The 20451-nt window shown below is 42.8% G+C and overlaps 1 protein-coding gene and 1 long non-coding RNA gene across 22 annotated transcripts in view; one reads left to right on the top strand and one right to left on the bottom strand.

Moving 5' to 3' along the window:
• Window positions 1-20451, bottom strand: part of Itpr1 (inositol 1,4,5-trisphosphate receptor, type 1) — a 367970-nt gene that overhangs the window by 32235 nt on the left and 315284 nt on the right. For 15 of the 18 annotated variants that reach the window (XM_087656076.1, XM_087656081.1, XM_087656073.1 and 12 more), the window contains one exon: window positions 12172-13530. The exons of the other annotated variants lie outside the window; for them this stretch is intronic. In XM_087656076.1, coding sequence (XP_087512202.1) covers window positions 13444-13530 — 87 coding nt within the window. In that variant the 3' untranslated portion in view covers window positions 12172-13443. Of the gene's footprint in view, window positions 1-12171; window positions 13531-20451 lie in introns of those variants that run through there. 18 annotated transcript variants of the gene reach the window in all.
• Window positions 1-20451, top strand: part of LOC102547466 (uncharacterized) — a 91574-nt gene that overhangs the window by 48496 nt on the left and 22627 nt on the right. For 3 of the 4 annotated variants that reach the window (XR_015686941.1, XR_015686943.1, XR_015686940.1), the window contains 3 exons: window positions 1606-1707; window positions 1885-1966; window positions 3302-3379. This is a non-coding gene — a long non-coding RNA (uncharacterized LOC102547466). The remainder of the gene's footprint in view (window positions 1-1605; window positions 1708-1884; window positions 1967-3301; window positions 3380-20451) is intronic. The other variant, XR_015686942.1, reaches the window with a different exon arrangement.

Here is a 20451-nt window from a genome sequence, read left to right as displayed (position 1 = left end):
GAGAGAATATTATTAGCAATTTTTTAAATGTCAGTAAAGTTGACAACTTAGATCAAAAGGACACAATTTCTTAGAAGAACTTAAGGAAGACTCAGTAATTTAAAACCCTTTCCCAAGGAAAAGTGTGCTGACTTTCAGTAGCCAAAACCTGAACACAGTAGCCAACACCCGAACAGCACTATGAATATTTAAGAAGTCATACCAGTGATACACATACTTTCCCAGAAATAGGAAACAAGAGAACCCTTACCATCCATATTTACAAGGTTACTGTGGATTCCATATCCATGGATTCAACTAGGCGGAAAAAACATCTGTACTTATACACTTGTTGCTTTGTAAACAGCCTATCACAGCAACCATTTAACTATTTGTTTTGCATTTATATTACATTAGATATTTGATAAGTGCTCAAGAGGTGATTTGTGGTAGACAGAACAATGAATGCAGGCTATTCACAAATACTAAGCTACTTATAACAGACAGAAGGAAATGCAGAGTGCACGGGGTTTAGCCCTCTGTGGTCAGTACCTGAACTCCAAGGGACAGCTGGGTTAGTAAATAATATCAGTTCTACAGAAAGAGTATGAAGTAAGTCATTACCGGATGAGCTTAGCGACTAGAATGCAAGATTGGTTCAGTATTCCTGAGTCAGTCAATTTTATTTATCATCTCATCAGACTAAAGAAAAAAATATCATCTCAATAGATCAAGATAACGTATTTCATAATAATCTATCACTTCCTGGAAAAACTTTCAGAAAACAAGCAATAAAAGTTCTTCCACTTGATAAAGGGCATTTATTTAAAAATAACCTCATCACTAACATTGTAAGTAAAAATGGAATATTGAATGGTCTCTCCTGAAGTCTTAACAAAGCAACAATGTTGGCTTCACCATGATTACAATTAGAAAATATGTCTGTGTGTGTGTGTGTGTGCGCACGCACATATATTACCTCCTGAGACATCGTGCTGGCCCTTTTGACATTAGCTTTGAACATTGTCTGGGATATCCTACCTAGTACATTAAGGCAAGAAATAGAAAAAAAGGCATACAAATTGGAATATAAAATCTAAATGACTTTATTCATATATAGCATGATATCTATCTGGCAAATTCAAAGGATACAAAAAGTTGGTGACAACAACTACTGAATGCTTAGATAAGCCAGGTTGTGGGCTCAAGATATGAACACGGACAGCAAACACTGAACTTGAAAATTTATATGAGCAATATGACAATTGCACTCAAATAATTTCAATTTCTATGGATAAAACTAACAAAAGTGCAGAATTTATGAGCCGAAAACTCTTAAAATATTGGTAATAGAAATCGAATTAGACAAAAACTACTGGTTGCCTACGCATAGGTTGGAAGACTGGTTACTATTAAACGCCATTGCTGCTGATAGTGCATGCACTCAGTGAGATTTCAGGGGAAGACAGTCCGCATGGCCTTGCTTGGAAGTGGAAGTGGTTAGGTTACTTCTAAAATGTGCACCGAGAAGCAAGGCAAGTCAGACAAATTTTGAGAAAGGAAGGAAAGAAGGAAGGAAGAAAGGACAAAAGGAGGGAAGAACAACTAACCACTCCCCCCAAACAGATCAAAACCCCTAGGAAAAAAGATGTGAGGACGCAGATTACTGAGGACTGCTACAATCAAGTTTTAAAACTCCGTGGTAAGAAAACACAGCATAAGGGGCAGGTAAGAATGCTCACTGTGGCTGAATGGTGGTGGCACATGTGTTAGCTGTATTTTTTTTAAGTAGTTTGCTTTTGGTATGTGTGTATATGTTAAAGGTGTGTGTGGCATGCTCGTATACATGTGCATACTGACAGAGATATCCCAATCTATCATGCCCCATTAATTTCTTTGAGACAGGTCTTTCCTTGAACCTGGAGCTAGGCCAGCAGCTACGAAGTCTCAGGGATCCTTCTGCCTTTACCCACTAACAACAGTGGAGGTAGGTGTACCTGTACGGCTACATCTAGCTTTTATAATGTGTGTACTGGATTCGAACTTAGGTCCTCATCCCTGCACAGCAAGTACCCCCCACCCACTGAACCACCCCACAGCTGTTTTCTAGTACTTGCGGTCCCTCTGTACTTTGGTTGTGTCTGAATTATTATACACACTGCAGACAGACTTTATGACTATATATCCTTGCCTATGATTGTTACTTCCTGGTTTGTCTCTGTCACTGTTTGTATGGTACTCATCCTAATAGGTGTGAGGTGTCCTCTCACTGTGTGAAATGTTTTGATTCACATTTCACCATGATTCACTAATCACACAGAATTTTCGTACACATCTGCTGTCGGCCATTTGTATTTCTTTAATGGGAAATTTTCTCCTCATGCTTTTGTCTATACTAAAAGTATGTTTGTTTTTGTGTATCTGCTTTGTAGTTAAGTTATTGGAATTCTTTTTGCCTTTGAATATTATTGGCCCCTTATCAGATTTTTGGGGTGCAGATATTCTACATTCTGTAGCTCTTTTGCCGTGGTGTTTATGGTGCATAAGGTTTCAATTCTGATGCAGACTTGTCTGTTTTTGCTTTTTTTGCACAGGCTTCTGGTATTATGCTGAAGAATTCATAGTGAAGACAATCATGACATTTTTCCAGTATGCTTTCTTTCAGGATACATACACGCATGTACACACGTGCGCGTTTGTGTGTATGCTGGGGATCAAACCCAGGCCTCGCTCATGTTGGGGAAACATTCTACTATTCAGCTACCCACTGTCAGATGTTACCTTCTTTTTCCCCATTACATGATCTAGCATTTATTAGTACATTGGCCAGGCAAATACAAAATCTGTTTTAGGATTTCAGGCCATCTCTTAGTCTAGAAATGGCAAAGCTTTGGTTTGTAATGCTGATCACCATAGAGCTAACCTGGGACAAGAAGGGGCTGAAGGAGAACCCTGTCCCAGCTGACACCTTATAGTCAAGGTCCTGTTTCTGCCAGGGAGAGGAAGAGCAGGGCGTCTCACCCTCGACAGGAAAGTTCTATGATATAGGCGCCATCCTACGTCCCAGAGCACAAGGCAGCAGAATCAGAGTCCCCTGGCCATTGGGAGGGTCTGAGGACTGTGGTGGTAGAAATGAAAATTCACAGCTACAGAGGAGCAAGAATTGGTGGAGTTTCTAGATGGGGTGGGTGCACTCTTGGCTGGAAGGAGTGGGTATGGTCGCTTTTTTTTTTTTTTTTTTTTTTTTTAACTGTTGTTGTTACTGTTTTATGAGTTTGGCCCACGTGTCTTGGAGCTAAACTCTCGAAGTTCTTCCCTTTAGGTTGAATTTCAAAGGCAATGTCTTCTGCAGTTTTTCTGTCTGGCTGAATCAGCCTCCAGCTCTTCATGATGTTTGTGGGTAAGCAAAATTGTTCTTAATGCTTCTTTGATACCGTGACTGGATCCTGTGATGTCAAATGCACGCGGGGTTCAGCCATATTGCTGAAGGGGTGTGCCTAGGACTCACCAGGGACACTTCGTTCATCAAAGATATGAGACCAGCTGGGTCCTGTGGCGTCAAGTTTGTGGTGGAATCATTTGGCATGATGAAAGTGTCTGTGATCTGTTAGGCCAATGCTTTTTGACCAGGGTTCTGAAATAATTAGTACTCTGAGTGGTCAGCCCTGCTTCCTGGTTCTCTTTGTGTCATGCAATTTCTTTATCCAATCTGACTTTTGCTGAAGCTTGAGAATAATTTTATTAGATTTTGAGAGAAATAACAAGGCAAGCAAGTTGTAAACCTCAGCAGCTGCCAGGAGAGATAGAGGTGAGAAAGAGAGAGAGAGAGATAAACATATCTTTTGAGTCAGTGCTCAAGAAAATGGACTGTTTCAGCAGTGTTGGTCAGCCAGTGCCTGCATGGAGAGAGGGTAGTTTTCAAAGAAACTGTGTACCCCCAGAGTGGGTGGGCAGGTATGCTTAGGAGTTTGACCAGTATCCAAAGAAGACATAGAAGAGGGAGAGGGGAAGAAAGGTGACGATTATTGAGTTAGAGCTCAGAAAGGGCTGGCTTAGCCATGATATCTGTCATCAACTGCCTTGGTCTTACTACTTTTAAAAGTGTTAATCCTCACAAATAAAACCACCCAAGGGGATGAAATCTGTAATATTCTCTGTGTCTGTTTCTCTCTCTCCCCCACATGTGTGTGTATACATGTGCATGTGTTCCTAGTTGTCCAATATCAATAATAAACTTGAAAGTCATCGTCTGATTCTAACTCAGGTATATAGAGCTTCCTGGGATCACTTCAGTGGTCTGACTTGTTCATGGACCATGAGAAATCATGGCGTTCCCAGTTGTATCCAGGTCTCTGAGAACTGGAAAACAGATTGTGTGGTTTTCTTCTTCTGTCTGAAACACAGCTCTCCTAGACTCTGCTCAGTCAAATGTGGTAGGCACAATAGTGGTCCCATAAAGAAACCTGCACCCTAATCCTAGAAAGCCGCGAGTATGCCGCCATAGGTGGGGAAAGGGGATTTGCAGATGGAGCCTTGGGATGCAGAGAGTTCCTGCATACTATGTGAAAGAGGTAGGCATATATATGTCATAATATGTAGGTCATAATATGTGAAAGAGGTAGGCAGAAGAGTCATAGCGATACCCTGTGTCAGATACTCAACTGGTGCTGCCTGCCTGTAATTAGGAGCACTCTCCAAATCAAGGACTCTTCTAGAAGCCCGTAAAAGCCAGAGAATGGATTTTCTCCTTGGGTCCTGTAGGAGAGTGTAGACAACCAGGATTGTGAGATAACCTGATGGTGATGATGATGGTGATGGTGATGATGATGATGGTGATGGTGATGATGATGATGATGCTGTTAGGGTTCTATTGCTGTGCAGAGACACCTTGACCAAGGCAACTCTTATTAAAGAAAGCATTTAATTGGGGCCTTGTTTACAGTTTCAGGACACCATGGTAGGGAGCACGATGATGGAACAATAGCTTGATCTGCTGTCCGAGAGAGGTGGGGGAAGAGGGAGGGAAGGAGGGAGAGGGAGAGGGAGAGGGAGAGGGAGAGAGAGAGAGAGAGGGAGAGGGAGAGGGAGAGGGAGAGGGAGAGGGAGAGAGAGAGAGAGAGAGAGAGAGAGAGAGAGAGAGAGAGAGAGAGACATAGGGAGGAGCTGGGCCCGGCATGAGCTTTTGAAACCTCAAAAATCACTCCCAGTGACACACTTCCTCCAACAAGACCACACCTCCTAACCCTTCTAATTCTCCTGAACAGTTTCATTCCCCATGACTAAGCATTCAAATACATGAGCCTATGGGGGCCACTCTTACTCAAACCACCACAGCATCTTTGCCTCGATTTTATTTGGTTGTTTGTTCCAGCTACAGGAGGAAATTAACACACAATTCATTTGCAAGGTGATTTTAAAATTGAAACAGGATACAGCTTCTTTCCTTTTGTTTCTTTCCTTCCTCTGGCCCCTCCCTCCCTCCCTCCTTCCCTCCCTCCTTCCCTCCCTCCCTTCCTCCCTCCCTCCTTCTCTCCCTCTCTCCCTTCACTTCACTGTTACCATTGCTATCCCTACAAGACTCTCCAGCAAGCAGCTTGTTGGTTCTTAATTCCTGTCCTCAACTCTGAAGTCGTTAAAAAGTGTGCATACCTAATGTGCTAAAAAGATAAACAGTAGGTCAGGCATGGTGGTGCACTCTGGGAATCTCGGATTTAGGGAGATTGAGATGGGGAAATTCCAAGTGTGGAGCCTGTGCAAGCTACACAGCAAAAACCTCTCCCAAAGGCAAATAAACAGACAAAAATGTGTGTCTCAACCCTAATGTCATCGATGCATCTCAGCAAAGGAGACACAGGCTTCCACTGTCCCAGGCACCATCGCAGCCCTTAACCGTTTGGTGGACATTCCTGTTGTTTTGGTATTGGGCTATATTTACAGTTTGTGTAGAAGGTATTTGTTTCTGTATTTATTCATTTACTTATTTAGGGGCTCATAGAGCCCAGGCTGGGCTGGAACTTGTTATGTGTGTAGCCGAAGATGACCTTGCACTTTTGATCGTGCTCCTGACTCACCTCCACAGTCCTGAGATTATGGCTGTGTGGCACCATGCAATGCTAGGGGTCAGAGTTCCCATCACTGCCATAAAGCACCATGATCAAAAGCATCTTGGGGAGGAAAGGATGTATTTCAGGCTTAGAGTTCTATATTGCAGTCTCTCATCAAAAGAAAACAAGGCAGGAACTTAAGTCTTAACATTGAGAGCATGGAGGGTTGCTGCTGGCTTGATCTTCACAGCCTCTTGGGCTTGCTTTCTTAACAGCACCGAGGACGACACTACAGTGAGGAAGGCTCTCCCACATCAATCACCAACCAAGAAAACGCTCTACAGACTTGCCTACAGGCATTCTGATGGAAACATTTTCTCAGCTAAGATTCCTTCTTCCCATGACCGTAGCTTGTGTCAAGGTGACATAAAACTAGCCAGCATACTGGGCAAACAGTCTGCCCATCATACTATATTCCCAGACTTGCATATAGGTTTTTGTGTAGACATTATTTTTTTCTCTTGGTTAAATTGTCGGAAGTGAGATGAATGATAGGGTGTGTTTACACTTTGGAATCTGAACATTTTTTCAAAATGGTCATACCATTTTTCTACCAACAGTTGTAGGGAGTTCAGTTTAAATAGTAGGATAAAAATACCAAAAATAAATAAATAAATAAATAAAATAAAAGTGAGTTCCATTCCACCTCCAAGTCTGTTTGTTGTTATTAGATTTCTAGGATTAGCAGAAACTCTAAAGCATATGTTTTATTCAGCTGGGGGTTAAATTTGACTCAACCATTTACATAGTTCATAAATAAATGAAACAGTTCTTTAGATGACCCCAGATGGCCCAGATTTTCTTATGCTACCTAAGGTGTACTCTGTCTACAACTAACTCAATGACATGAGCAAGTGGGGTATTCCCTTTAAGGGTCCCTGGAGGAGGTGTCGCGTAGCAGGGCGCATCAGAGATACAGGCGGGTCTGAGTCCTCACACTCATGGACGCTAATCTAAGTCACACCATGTCTTGTCTCTTCTCCAGAAAGAAGAGTGGCGCTTTGTCTGTCTAGGGGGATCAGCTTAGTTTGTGGTTTTGAGTTCTGAAGTGGGAGGTATTCTGAGGAGTAATTGGTGATCTGGTAGCAGCTGCTGGATCCTTAGTTCCGTATGTTTCTCTTTTGGGGGTGACTGGCATATTCCTTTCCTTCAAGAAATCTTCCTCCTTGGACTTGACTCTGAAACGCTAAAGTAGATTAAGGGGAAACTTCCCCACATGCATGGGGCTTCTTCACTCTGGAGGAACTGTGCTCCATCCTGACGCTAAGGAAACAAACTAGTATCACCCTTATTTCTAAAAAAAATGCTTTCAATTTCAGGTTGGGGAAATAGTTCAGTTGGCAAAGTGATTGCCCCATAAATGTGGGGATCTGAGTTTAACCCCGGCTGCTTCTTATAAAAAAAATTGTACTCTCAGCACTGGGGGTGGGGGTAGGGGGGACAGGCAGCTCCCTGGAACTCACTGGATAACATCCTAGCCATCTAGACTAGAGAGATATAAAAAGTAAGAATGTTGGATGACATACAGGACTGGCACCTGAGGATGTCCTCAAACACATATGCATACATGAGCATGCACAGCTTCACACATATGTGCACCTGCTTGATGAATTTTCACACACACACACACACACACACACACACACACACACACACACACACAACAAGAGCTACAACAAAATTCCCCAGACCTTCCGATTTTCCCATGAGGGTATGCAAGAGAGATTGAAGGCCAGGATCTGAGCTGGGGTAGGCCTAGTTCTCTGTCTATGGTCTAAGAAGGCCGACGGCTGGCTTTGAATATCAGCCCTAGAGTTCTGTTAAGTTAAATCCACGCCATCTTTCTAACATGGATGTCTTTTTGGAGGGTGCTGAAAGGAGGGAGTTTTTTTTGTTTTGCTGTTATCGGACAAGATGGTGGACAAACATAAACGGCTGAGAACTTGTTATTCGAGTGGCCAGGAAGGAAGGGAGGAAGGGAGGGAGCTCTCCTGTTTTCACAGGTTTCCTGTTCTTTGTTCTCTTCCCCTAGTGTAGACCCATTTTTCACTTTCCCCTATGTTGCTGATGCTGAAGGAAGGAGAGCCATGGAGTGTGGAGTGGAGTAAGAGGGAGATGGTGAAAAGAGACAGGAAACTGGATAGAATCAGGATTTAGGATCTAGAGTGGCAAGGTTCATTGAGGGAGTGTAAGCCACTTCCCTAGGCTCCTTGAAACTGTTAAGGGAAGTTCTGGGTCTCCAGTCACATGCAATCTGGTATAGACTTTACATTTAAATGTTAAGTGAAAGACAGTGAGATTGTGGGTGATTCAGACACAAGAGGAACTGTATCATTAACAGGATTGGGAGGTTCGTAAGTTAAGGAAATCCATGATCCCAGACCTTAAATATCTTCAGATATTTTTCAAAAAAATGAATTCAATTTTAAATTCAACAGTGATCCCAAATATGAGAGCGATTATCCGGAAGTTGGGAGCTGCGTGACTAAGTTTTTTTTTTTTAAATGAATTATTCAGTTCAAACTGATAGTTACAACATAGTTAAAATAAAAAGATGACTGGATGTGACCCAAACATGTCATGTGAAGACACAAAGATTTAAGATCCACAGTAACAACAGCAGAGCAGTTTAGTAGGAACAGAAAGTAGCTTGGTTGTGCAATAGCTAGCTGAGATTGTGGGTAGGTGTGAGAAGAAAATGTCAGGCACAGGGAATGGGGAATATGGATGAAGTGTACCAAGCAGACCCTTGGTGTCCGCACAGCATCTCCACACTCATTACCACCTGTGGGAGGAAGTGGAAAGAGCACTCTACTCTTAGAATGGGGAGAATTAAAAATTGAAATGACTAACTTTCTCAGAGTCAAAACATGTAGGTGGTTGAACTAGCACAAAGATTCTCATTGTCAAGAACCATGTTCTTTTTATTCTACCATGTACTCTGTGGAGGTCAGCCAGCCAGCCCTTCAGCCTCCAAGTCAGTGGTTCTCAACCTCTGGGTTATGACCCCTTTGTGGGGGTTGCACAACCCTTTCTCGGGGGTCACCTAAGACTACTGGACAACAAAAATATTTACATTGTGATTCACAACAGCAACAAAATAATAGTTATGAAGTAGCAATGAAATTAATTTTATGGTTGGGGGTCAACCAAAACATGAGAAACTGTATTAAAGGGTCATAGCACCAGAAAGGTTGAGAACCACTGCCATCAGCCTTGTGTGTCCCAGGCATTTTGCCCTGTGTCAAGTCTCCCAGACAGCTTCCATGGAAGGCTTCTGGGGAGACTTCTGAGATCCTGTAAGTGACACATACGTGGAGGGGATGGAGTCCCTTGAAACTATTCAGCAGTGAGTAGGTTACATCCCTGGATTGTGCGGTTGTATGAACTGTGTTGTCTAAAGTTCCATTGAAAGGGCCCAACCCATCTCTCTCCCTCTCTTTTTTTCTGAGGTGATTACAAAAGTGCTGGCGAATTCTTTCCACCAGTGGTTCCTGCACACTGCACGCACTCATGTTGTGGGACTCTTTTTGTTGTTGTTCAGAATTCACCTTAGGGGTTTTCTCAGAGTCTGCCTTCTTGCTCTATGGTGGTTTTTAGCTTTCTTTTTTCTTTCCAGGCTGGGTGGATGATGCAGTTTCATTTCTAGGTGTTAGGATTCTCTTTCACACTGGCTTGTCATGACCTTAAAGTATTGTAGGTTGCCTGCTTGCTATTTTTTTTCCCAGTCATACCACCAGTAATATAGAGACTTGTTTTAGTAAATGAATTCAGAAGTCCAGCATGAAGGGAGTCTGTCTTATAGTGTGAGCTGTGACATATACAGTCCAGTGTTGTTTTTTTAATTCTCCATGTTGGTAGGTTTGGGGTGTTGAGCTGAAGGCTGGCTATGTTTCTGAATTGACCTTAGGATGCTACACATGGCTTCTATTGTTAAGGGTGGAAAGGTATTTGTTATGATCATAATCGTCTTAATTATAATTGCTGTCATAGCTCTCTCCTGTCAGGTAATTGAGGTCTGATAGTCATTCTTAGCTAAAGCCACCCACAAAAACCACACACAGTGCGTTTTACTCAAAACAGTACTTTAACCACCACTTTGTGATGCAAAATCAGTGGAATTTTGGGTACTTTCTGTAAAATTGAAATCTTTATGGGGGTTTTCCGACATCCCGGTTGATTGTTAACAAGTGATCAGTGAACTAGAGTTAAGTGGATTTGGCTAAACACTTGACTTCTGGGACAGGATGGGACAGCACTGAGTACAGTCATCCGGAGGGAGCTGGCTCTCCTTTTGAAAGATGTGGCTAAGTAAGAGGTGTTGTACAAGATCTCTCGGTGTGGAAGGCAGATGTGTTAGGGGCATACCTGTTGCTTATCTTTGCCACAGGGTTTTCAGTCTTGATACCGTATTCACAGTTAGTGCTTTCTAGCCTGTAGCGTCTCTTATGAAAGAGATTTGAAAAGAAAGATCGGTGGGTAGTATTTGCCATGCACGGATAGGAGTGGGGAGGGGATGACTCCTAAAGTAGGCTAGCCCTGTTCTGGAAGGCGGGCAGCAGCTGACTTGGGAAGAGCTAGCTCTGTCTTGCAGAAGTCAGGAGGTGTGTGTTTATTTTGGACCGAGTGCTCAGGAAGTTGCTCTCCCTGTTGAAGGCCCCAGGGCTCACCTTCTAAGGCTTGGTACTGCTCTGTGGTTTGGTAGACTGAGCATGTTGTCTTTTATGTGAGAGACCCTGTCTCATAACCAATCAACCAACAAACCAAACCCCCAAAGCAAAATCTGATTCGGTACGGTGGCAAACATTTAAGCAAATAAAGCCACAAAGACTTTCTTGTACATGGGCACCGAGCTGTCATATCTAACGCTTAGCCTGGAAACGATGCTTCTTCATGGGGGGTAGGGGGAGGTAATTTTGAAGGTGACCTGGATCTCAATCCCTGAAATAGAGGTGCAGAAAAGGTGCCGTGTGGAGGCAGTGGAATCAGGGCCCTCTCAGAGGCCCTGGGAGAGTTACCTGCAGATTCAGTCTTAGCTACACTACACTAGCTTTGGCGTTGACGCCCACATTCCCAGGGTAGGACCTGCTGAGTGTAAGGCGGAGTGACATTCCAGTTTCAATTATTTTCTGCTGAAGCTGGCAAACTGAATGAAGATTTATGACAGGATTCAAATGAGACACGACAAACCTGTAAAAGCTGCCACCTAAACATGTCAATGCCGACGTTTCCAGTGAACTGGATAGGACGTGGAGAGACACAGCATACACTGCCAACCACGCTGTACTGGATAGCTTGAGAGATCAAAGACTAAACCCAGGGCAAAGAGCAGGTCCTTGCTGGCCGCACAGCATTATGGGATTGAGTACAGCCGCCATTTTGGTTTTAGAACAAAAGCACGTGTCTCTCGCAGGCTTTACCTTATGGTGGAAAATTTTAAACTGACTGGAAAATTGATTTAAGTTACCTGATTTATATGGTAAAGTGTCAGTTATGAAACTACCCATTAAGATGGAATTTAATCTTGACCCAGTTCTCTGGGCTGGGTGAGAATTAGTCCTATTAACCAAAGCACAGCAACTAGGCATCAAAAAGAGCCGCCAAAGCCAGCCTTGCTTCAGGAAGGGACGCGTTTTCTATATTTGGGTAGAAGAATGAGCCTAGGACAACACAAACATCATAAAAGGTCTGTGATAGGACCCTGACCATCGGGGGCATGGACCAAAACTAATTTCAATGGTTAGTGACACTTCCTTCCACCTGGGGGATGCCAAGTTAAAGGTCCTCACAGTATACAGCACCCTGGACTTTGTCATGCCAGGTGCCTTTGACAGCCTGGTGCCACCCCAGTCACTGAGGAGAATAAGTTCTGTACTAAGTTCCCTCTGATATCTGTTTTACTGATTTCCCCCTGGAATATAAACGGTTGTTTATTTTCAAAAACCAGGTCAACATTTCATGAATCAATCTGGTAACCAAATCAGTTTTTAAATGTAGTTTAACTCAGTCCCAACGGGGAGAAAAGTCGAACACTGGAATTGCTCTCAAGCCACAAGGAGATGCCAAATGAAAGCCACCAGTCACCGCATAGTATTCTGCGTCATTTATTAAATAATTTCAGGTATGCACTTACAAACTTGACTTGCTTCAGAACTCTGCTTACGGTTCATTTTTTAAACTTTTGTGCAGAGATGGTCTAGTAAAACGAGACCCAGGTACAAAACAAGCAACAGGTAGAAAACACTTCCTGTTATACTTGCACACATCCAGAAAAGAAATCATGTGACAAAGAAATAAAACCCAAACGTGGCTCTCTCAGAACAGCACTGTCAGTGTTGAGCTCTGCACCCTAAGGGGGCAGCTATGCATCCTAAGGGGACAGCTCCTACTTTGCCTTATATGGATGTATATGTGTATATATGCATAATAACTTCTCACCTACTGCATCATGTTGGTTCAGATGAAGAGAATCTAGAAACCATCAGCTAGCTCATTTGACTATAACGTGACATCAAAATTCACCTGGGAGATGACACTGACTGGTCAGCAATATGCTGTTATTCCAAACGTCGTGTAAAAAGTTCCCTTTAAAAAAATTATTTCATCGACTCCTTTCAAGCTAACGTGTGAGCCTCTAACATGGCTCTCTTAAAGAAATACTTTAAATGATTAATTTTGAAGCTTAAAATTACCCTTGAAACTAAAGTTGCTTTGTCTCAAAAATGAATGTTGTTTGAATGGTTCACAGACCTGGAGTTATCACTAGGATACGAGGCACTAATGCCATTAGCAACGAGAAACAGCATCACCATAGGATAATTACAAGGTACAAAATTGCCCAGGGGCCAGAAACTTGCTATTAATATAATTTTGGCAGCAGCATCATCATTTGATATTTAACCATTTATTACATAAGTATTAACAGATCAGCTTCAAAGATGCGCACTCCCTTAAGACACTCAGGAGTTACAGAGTTATGGTGATTGCATAATTTGTATTGCACAGTTTTATAAAAAACATAAATACTGGCTATTCTAGTTTTAAATACAAAATACATGTCATATACTTTTAAATCTATAATCTGGTTCAAGTGCAAATCAGGTACTTTCTGTAGTCCTTCCAAAAAAGGCATTTTTAATATTTTTGGCAGGAGTGACAAGTCACCATGCCAACAGAGCTAATTACAATACGAAAGTCCAAACCTCTGAGAATTGCAATCATATACATACAATACAAAACCGAGTATTTACAAATGTACTAAGCGCACATGTAACCTTAGAGGGCAGATCAGAACCAAGAGCCAGACCCACGCTGACAATAATTTAAAAAGGGTTGAGTACAGTCCCTCCGTCTCATTTGCTTAGGCTGGCTGCTGTGGGTTGACATTCATGTGAGGAGGATGTCCTAGAAGGCCAATTCTTTGTTTCTGCTTCCTTTGTTCTGTCATCTGGAAAGTTAAAAAGTTTCATCATTACACTCAGACACTTCCTGTGCGTCAGGTCACACACTGAACCATAGATTTACCTCTGTGGTTATGGGTTATACTGAAACCCACTTTCTACAAATAGTGTACTGTCACACACACACACACACACACACACACACACACACACACACACACACACAGAGAGAGCTTGAACAAGAGCATCTTCCTCTGCAGATGGGGAATTTTCTGGCCTCATCATGCAGGGTGATATTCAGAAGTACTGCTTGCTACTTGTTTCATAGAGAAACAAAAAACAGATGAAGCACCACTTCTAGATCATTTCCAAAAACCATTTCCAAGTGACGTAGAGACTCATTGGAAAATGGCATTTCACTATGACTATGTTATGTCACATTATCTGGGAAAGCCGTGTTTATAGAATCCCTGGGTCTGAGACTTTGTGTCCACGTTCTTCAAGGGGTCTTGGATTTCCCTGCTCAGTGATTCTTTGAGGTCAGAAAAGAAGTTACCTGGCTGTTCTAGGACAGATGAGGGTCCTCACTCCTGCAAGGTGCAGGGTAACTAAAGGTTATATAAACAGCACCCTGGCCACCACTGGATTTTGGGTCACATCAGGATATAACATTTCTCAGTGTGGGTTTCCCTGAGAAAGTATACTCTCAGCCCAGAGTGAGAGGTTGGCTTTCTTCTGGCTACTGGGTTGAGTTCTCACTTTGGGTCTCTAGCTCTCTCCTGGATGTTTTATAACTCAGTTCTCTGCAGTAGGAGTTTTCTCAGCATTCTCAGGACTGCTTCTGAACCTGAGGTTCATGAGGTAACTAAGATAAGAGACTATATGAACACGTTAGATGAAGTCACGTGTAAATAGCATAAGGTTTAGGATAGAATAGTAAAAAACTAAAGACTTTAAAATCAGACAGTCGATGTTAAATGTGATTTAACTTCCGCCACTTCGTGTATTAGTCCATGACATGATGGTACTTCTGTCTGGAGGGTAGGAAGCTGAGGACGAATGTAAATGAGAATGGATGCAGATGTCTAAGCATAGTGTCACATCCAGGGTTCGCACCTGAACTGTTCGTACCGGTCCATACCTACCATAGCTACTCTAGCCCAAGTTGAAAATGGTTATACTTTGCTTTCTCAAAGCAGAGCACTTCACTGTTTAAACCGAGAGATGCTATTTTTACACTCAAATGGAAATGCTTTCTTTATTTATAATTTAGACAAAAGGATGTACAAAGATTGAACACCTCCACTTGGAAGTTTTAAACGAAGGTTTTTGGAAGGAACTGAATGAACATACTCTAGCCAGCCTCCGATGTTTACACTTACAGGTTCAGCTGAGGAAGGAGATGTTCACAGGGCACATGGAATACACTCATGGTTACGCTAACGTGTCAGTCACATGCTCATCTGAATGGCCGACAGTTCAGATGGAGTAGCTCAGGTAGATTAGATAGGTTGCTCACATCAACTGCTGTCTGGACAGGCAATCTTGTGAGGAATCCATTCATATCTTGATAATCTCAAGTATTTAAACAGGTTTAGAAATCTTGGCATACTAACCCTCAATGAAAGGGTACTTTCCTAAAATGAGGCGCTGCTAGGTCCTTGCAGCTCAAAGCTAGACCGTACAGTCTTCTCTGTGATGCTTTCAGTAACTGCCTGTACCAGAGAAAAACTTTTCTGTACTCGGGCCTCCTCTCTGCTCAGTAAGTCACTTACTTTATCTTTGTCTTAAACTCACAACCTGTAAAGCTTTCTGCCTTTTAGCAAGTGAGTCTTTGGCTTCACTTAGAGCCATCAACGGCTCCCTCCCTCATGGTCCTGGTCTTCCTTTCCATTTGTTTCTTTAAAGCTTGTTGGCAAATCATATCTCTCCCTCAGAAACCAATAAGACCCATAGAGCTGTAGGTTAGTGGTGAATTCTTAATGCCTAATCATGTCAAGTACCCAGTACAGACCTATCTGACTTTGATTGTTTCCATAGAATGATCCGTAAATGGTTCAGCACTATAACCACCCAGCAAAAACATTAAAATATAGACAAGGGGGGACCAGGAACAGAATCTGATCTATCAGGCCTGCTGTGGGGGGCCCTAGGAATATGGACTTCTAATGACTTCCCGGGTGTTAGAGTATTGCTGGCTTGTTTTTGAAGAGCTGGGCATGTACATTTTGTACATGTTTTCATGTATCCCTGTTTCCTTTTTCTTCCATGAAGACAGGTCTTGGAGAAGATTCTCTCCAACTGAGAATACAGTAGCACACTATTTGATTGTGTGATCTGAATCAACCTGGGCCTCTTAGACAGGAGGAAGCCATAGCCCTTCCATTGGAGGAATTGGTTTATCAGAAACAACTACAAGGGAGTTAACAAAAAACAAAAGCCATAAAACAGCTAAGGACTAAATCTGACTTAAGAGGAACCAAGGCCAATGGAATTGGACACTTAGCATTACTTTTGTACTGACCCTGCCTGTCTATCCAGACTTTCCACAATAGACCCTATCTGGCTATCTTACCGAAAGGCACTACTCACTACGTGTTCCCATCACCGTGTCAGGAAATAATCTGTCCTAATCTCGTATAGCATACGCACTAGACATCCAAAGCAAAACTGACTACTGATAAAAGTCCCCGTCAGATTTGTACTTAAGTAACTGAGTCATGTAAAACACCCTTGATGTAGGACAGTCAAAGGTTTTAGAATCTCCACTCAGCTGAAGATGTGCAGTTGATGTAGTGTTGTGCTATACCAATGCAGAAACTGCGCTGAATATCTCTGTGCTGCCTTTTGCCTTCTGTTGATATAGCTATAGATATACATATAAATCAGACAGCAGCAACGTCACTAGAACAAGAGACCCAGCATGGGTGATCATGATATGAGTAAAAGCCAGCACAGGGCGGAGGCTTACCGCTTGTGCACAGATATCTTAGTCTCGCTCAAACAGATCTTAATATTCTCTGAAAAACTTCTGGTTACACATGGAAAACATCCTGGTTACTGAGATTTCAAATAGCCAAGTCTAGTAACCAGAATTCCTTCCTATGGTTCTATAGAGTCAGTCAGACCTAAATGAAGAGCCCCAAATGCTTAGAAGTAAAAACAAAACAGTAACCCAAAAACCACAAAAACAAAACATCTGAATCAAGCCCCAAACATAGCATCTGCTAAATATGAAATAATATTATATTATTAATATTATATATTATATATTATATTAGTGTTGTCAAACCCTTAGAGGTCCCCCCCCCCCAATGTTAAATCCTATGTCACCGACAAACTTTCTAGACTCTGAACCATGCACAAACAACTCTGAGAAGGTCTTGGAGCAATGGCTGCAGTCTTCCCTTAAGCTCACTGTGAGGAACTCATCATTCCCTTTTGTCCACTCCTACAGAAACTGGTTCACACCTCTGTAACACACTGTGCTTAATGGAATGCACCTGACTGCTAAGTCCTGGTGGGGAGACAGCTAGTTCCAGAAAGCAGATGCTAGGCCCTCTTGCCCTCGTGTCCTTGATATCTAGTGCTGTGTGTGAGAAACTCGTGGCTCCAAGTGTTGGTGGAAGGGAGGAGTCAGGTTAACCTGGATGTGCAGCCATTCCTTGAGCGTGCCATGCACTGTCATGCATTTGCTCATGCTGCTTCCTTTCCGGGAAGGCCCCTACTGTAGTTCTCTGCCAGCCCAGAAGCCACCTCCTTGTGTGATTCAGAAGCTACACTTCTTTCTCACTCTAAGCCGCTGTTGGGCCAGCCTTCTTTGTGTTCCATGGGGCTCCATTCACTCCTTCTCTTTCTTTCTTGCTAAACATGGAGTCCTAGAGGGTAGATGTCTTGGCTCTTTCATGAAAAAGGCAACATGCTAATACAACTGAGATGTTCAGCAATTCTTACATTCCTAGCATAACAGGTAAGGGGCGATGTCTTTTAGGAAGCCAGTCACATTTCCAAGAAAATGACCCTTTTGCTTAGTATTTGCCCTTTTGCATTATGTAGGAAACATGCAAAAAAAATGTATGAGGTTCTTACATTAGTCCTCCTCCTTGGAATATGGATGTAAGAGAATCACATTTAGTATTCAGAATCTCTTGGGAGGGGAAACTTGGAGATGAGAAGCATCATTTAGTACTTAGAATAGCAACCTTAAGCAACCGGTCTCGGTGGAATGAATGAACACCTGACACCACTAATCATGTTTTCACTAATACCCTCACAAGGACAGCACCCCTAGTTGGTAGTTTGGGAGAAAAAAAAACACCCAAAGACCTCAAGCACAGCAAGGAGTGAAATCTAAAATCATTCATACTTAAATGACTATTGCTCCATTGCTGGTTTCTGGGTCAGAACATCTACAGAATAGCTAAGGGATGAAGCAAGTTTTTAGATTTCCCAGTGAATGGCCGTCTTTCATGGCTGTAGTAAAAATGTCAGAGTTTCTTGTTCTTGAATCACTTGTGGGGTTTTTAGACCTTAATCCATTTTGCTGCCTTTTGTGGGCAGGAATCCTTGCAATGACCAAAACCAGATCTGTAACATGTCACCATGAGTTCTGATACACAACAGCTTAAAAAGTGTTTAAAATTCTCTTAACACCAAACTTAATAACACGCAGACCTAGTCAAGTCGGTTCGGAGATGTTGCACACAGGTTTGTTAAGACGACTCATTAAGGAAGCAATTTCTACCTCCTTTTGAATGAAACAACCCTTCCCTGCCCCCAAAGCAACAGTGGTTTGTTTTTTTTTCCTCCCTGCATTTCTTAGCATGTTAAGACTTTGGCAATTCAATCCTGGGAAAAGAACTTCAAAATGTGCTATTGCTTTTCCATGTTTCTTTGTAGCCTAGAACACTTTCCAAGAAAAAAAAAAGTTCATTTTCAGAATCCCTCAGAGGCGAGGGCTTTCTGAAGAGTCGTTCCAACTGCCAACCTGAAAACTGAAAAAAGAATATAAGAAGGGCTGGGGATCAAACGGTTGAAACCACCCAGGATCTAAGGTGACTTCATGACTCAGTCTATGGTTGGTCAAGTGTCAGCTCAATCGAAACAGCTCTACCCTGGCCTGAGTTTACAAAAGCTGTTTGCAGCTTTTTTTTTTTTTTTTTTTTGGAGGGGGGTGCATGATAGTGGATGCATCCTCAGTCCCATGAAATAGTAAGGTTCTTCTCCTTGAAAGAGAGAGAGAGAGAGAGAGAGAGAGAGAGAGAGAGAGAGAGAGAGAGAGAGAGACACAGACAGGCAAAAGAAAATTTGTTTATCACAGAGGTCAAACTGAATACCAAACAGAAGAACTCAAACCTACTCAATGCATCAAAGCAGGCTAACACTGAGGGTTGAGCGGGTGGATGAGGGCTTCACTCCCTCCTGCTGTGGTGTACTGTGGGGGATAAGTTACCAGAAAACTAGGGAATTGGTAAGGCCGCCCATGCTTTCCTGAGTATTTCCCTAGACCTGCCATTCCTGCTCTATTTCCTCGGGCCAACTCACACCAAGGTCAAGGTTCACTGGTCTGTGAAGTGGAGCTCCAGGCAGCTTCTGAATCACTGGACGTGAGCCCCCCGGAAGACAGACTCTGCATTGTGTAGACAGGGATTTTCAACAGAACCTGAAGGGAAGGGCTGCCTTGATTTTACCACCACAGAACACTCCAAAACCTAATAGTTTAGTTTCAATATATTTTCAGAAACTCTCGGGTAAACTGGAGACACCCAATTGTTCCTATCAGTAGAGCACACCCCTACGGAGCTAGGGAGGTTGATAATGATGAAGAGTCATGAGGAACTCAGTGAGAGTTAGGGACACTGTAGAGCTAGGAGGCCTGAAGTCGGGCGAACGCTCTGAGAAGTGGTATTGGCGTCACAGGAGCGCCCGTGTTTAAGTGTCTTGGATCAGAGTCCAAGAATGGTTTTTTGTACCTAATTTAAAGCATCTAATTGGACTGAGCCATAGCTATTTCAGACGGGAGGGAAAAGCTTGCTAGACTGTGGAGTTCGCCAGCCTTTCAGGGGCTGGCGGGGGACAGAGGCAGACACAGCCATTGATGTATTCATGAGTCAGCTCGGTCCTGTGAAACCCCGTTAAATGTCTCCCAGCAGGATGGGCAGTTAATAAGCAAAGTCATCGAGCAAGATCTTCATCAGCTTTCTTATTTAGGGTACTGCACATCTCAGGTGGTTGCCAAGCTCTGGGCTGCAGATGGCTCTCATCGATAAGACCTTTTCTCATCTTTTATTATTTGTATCTTAGTGTGTTTGAAAGGAAAGAACTTGAGGCCCAAAATGGTACCTTAGGGCACAGATGAGCCAAATTCAGCTGGGAAAGAAATATAATTGAAAGCAGAATTATTAAAAATGCTCTTTCAACTGTCTCTGAGAAGTGTTTACTGCAAGCCAGCTCCTCTCTAGTTTTGAAGTGCATAAAGGTAATACGTCATCCGTGGGTACACCTTGCTACTTACCTCCAGGGCAGACTGTCCAGTTCCTACTGTTGTGGCTGTGGTCCCATTAAAACGCCTTCAGAACCATATGAAGTTGAGCTGAACCTGTAAGTGTGCGGCTATCCCTGTGAAGCTGCTGCCCATCCCTGGATCAAGTCCTTGACCCAAAGTGGCCCCTATCACTATACAACTGTCTGGCAACTTCTGTGTTCTTAAGGCATCAAAGGTCTGTGGGTGGAGGACAATAAGCTAGGTTTGGTGTCTGTCACCTTTTCCAACTTCCTTCAAGGGGCAGGATGGGGGCTATGTTTCTGAGAGGACTAGAACGACTCCCTAAAACTTGCAGTTTCTCTTAGGGTGCGGAGTTTTAAAATGCTGGTGAACACTTGAGAAGTAACAGGGCTAAGAAACTAAGGCAGTGATACAGCTGTCTCCTGAGAGGCCCTGCCACAGCATGACAAATACAGAGGTGGAT

This window comes from Rattus norvegicus, chromosome 4, assembly GCF_021556685.1.
Source record: "Rattus norvegicus strain SHRSP/BbbUtx chromosome 4, alternate assembly SHRSP_T2T, whole genome shotgun sequence".
Lineage (NCBI taxonomy): Eukaryota > Metazoa > Chordata > Mammalia > Rodentia > Muridae > Rattus > Rattus norvegicus.
The sequence above is the reverse complement of the archived record's forward strand: the minus strand, read 5'-3'. Positions and strand labels throughout refer to the sequence as shown.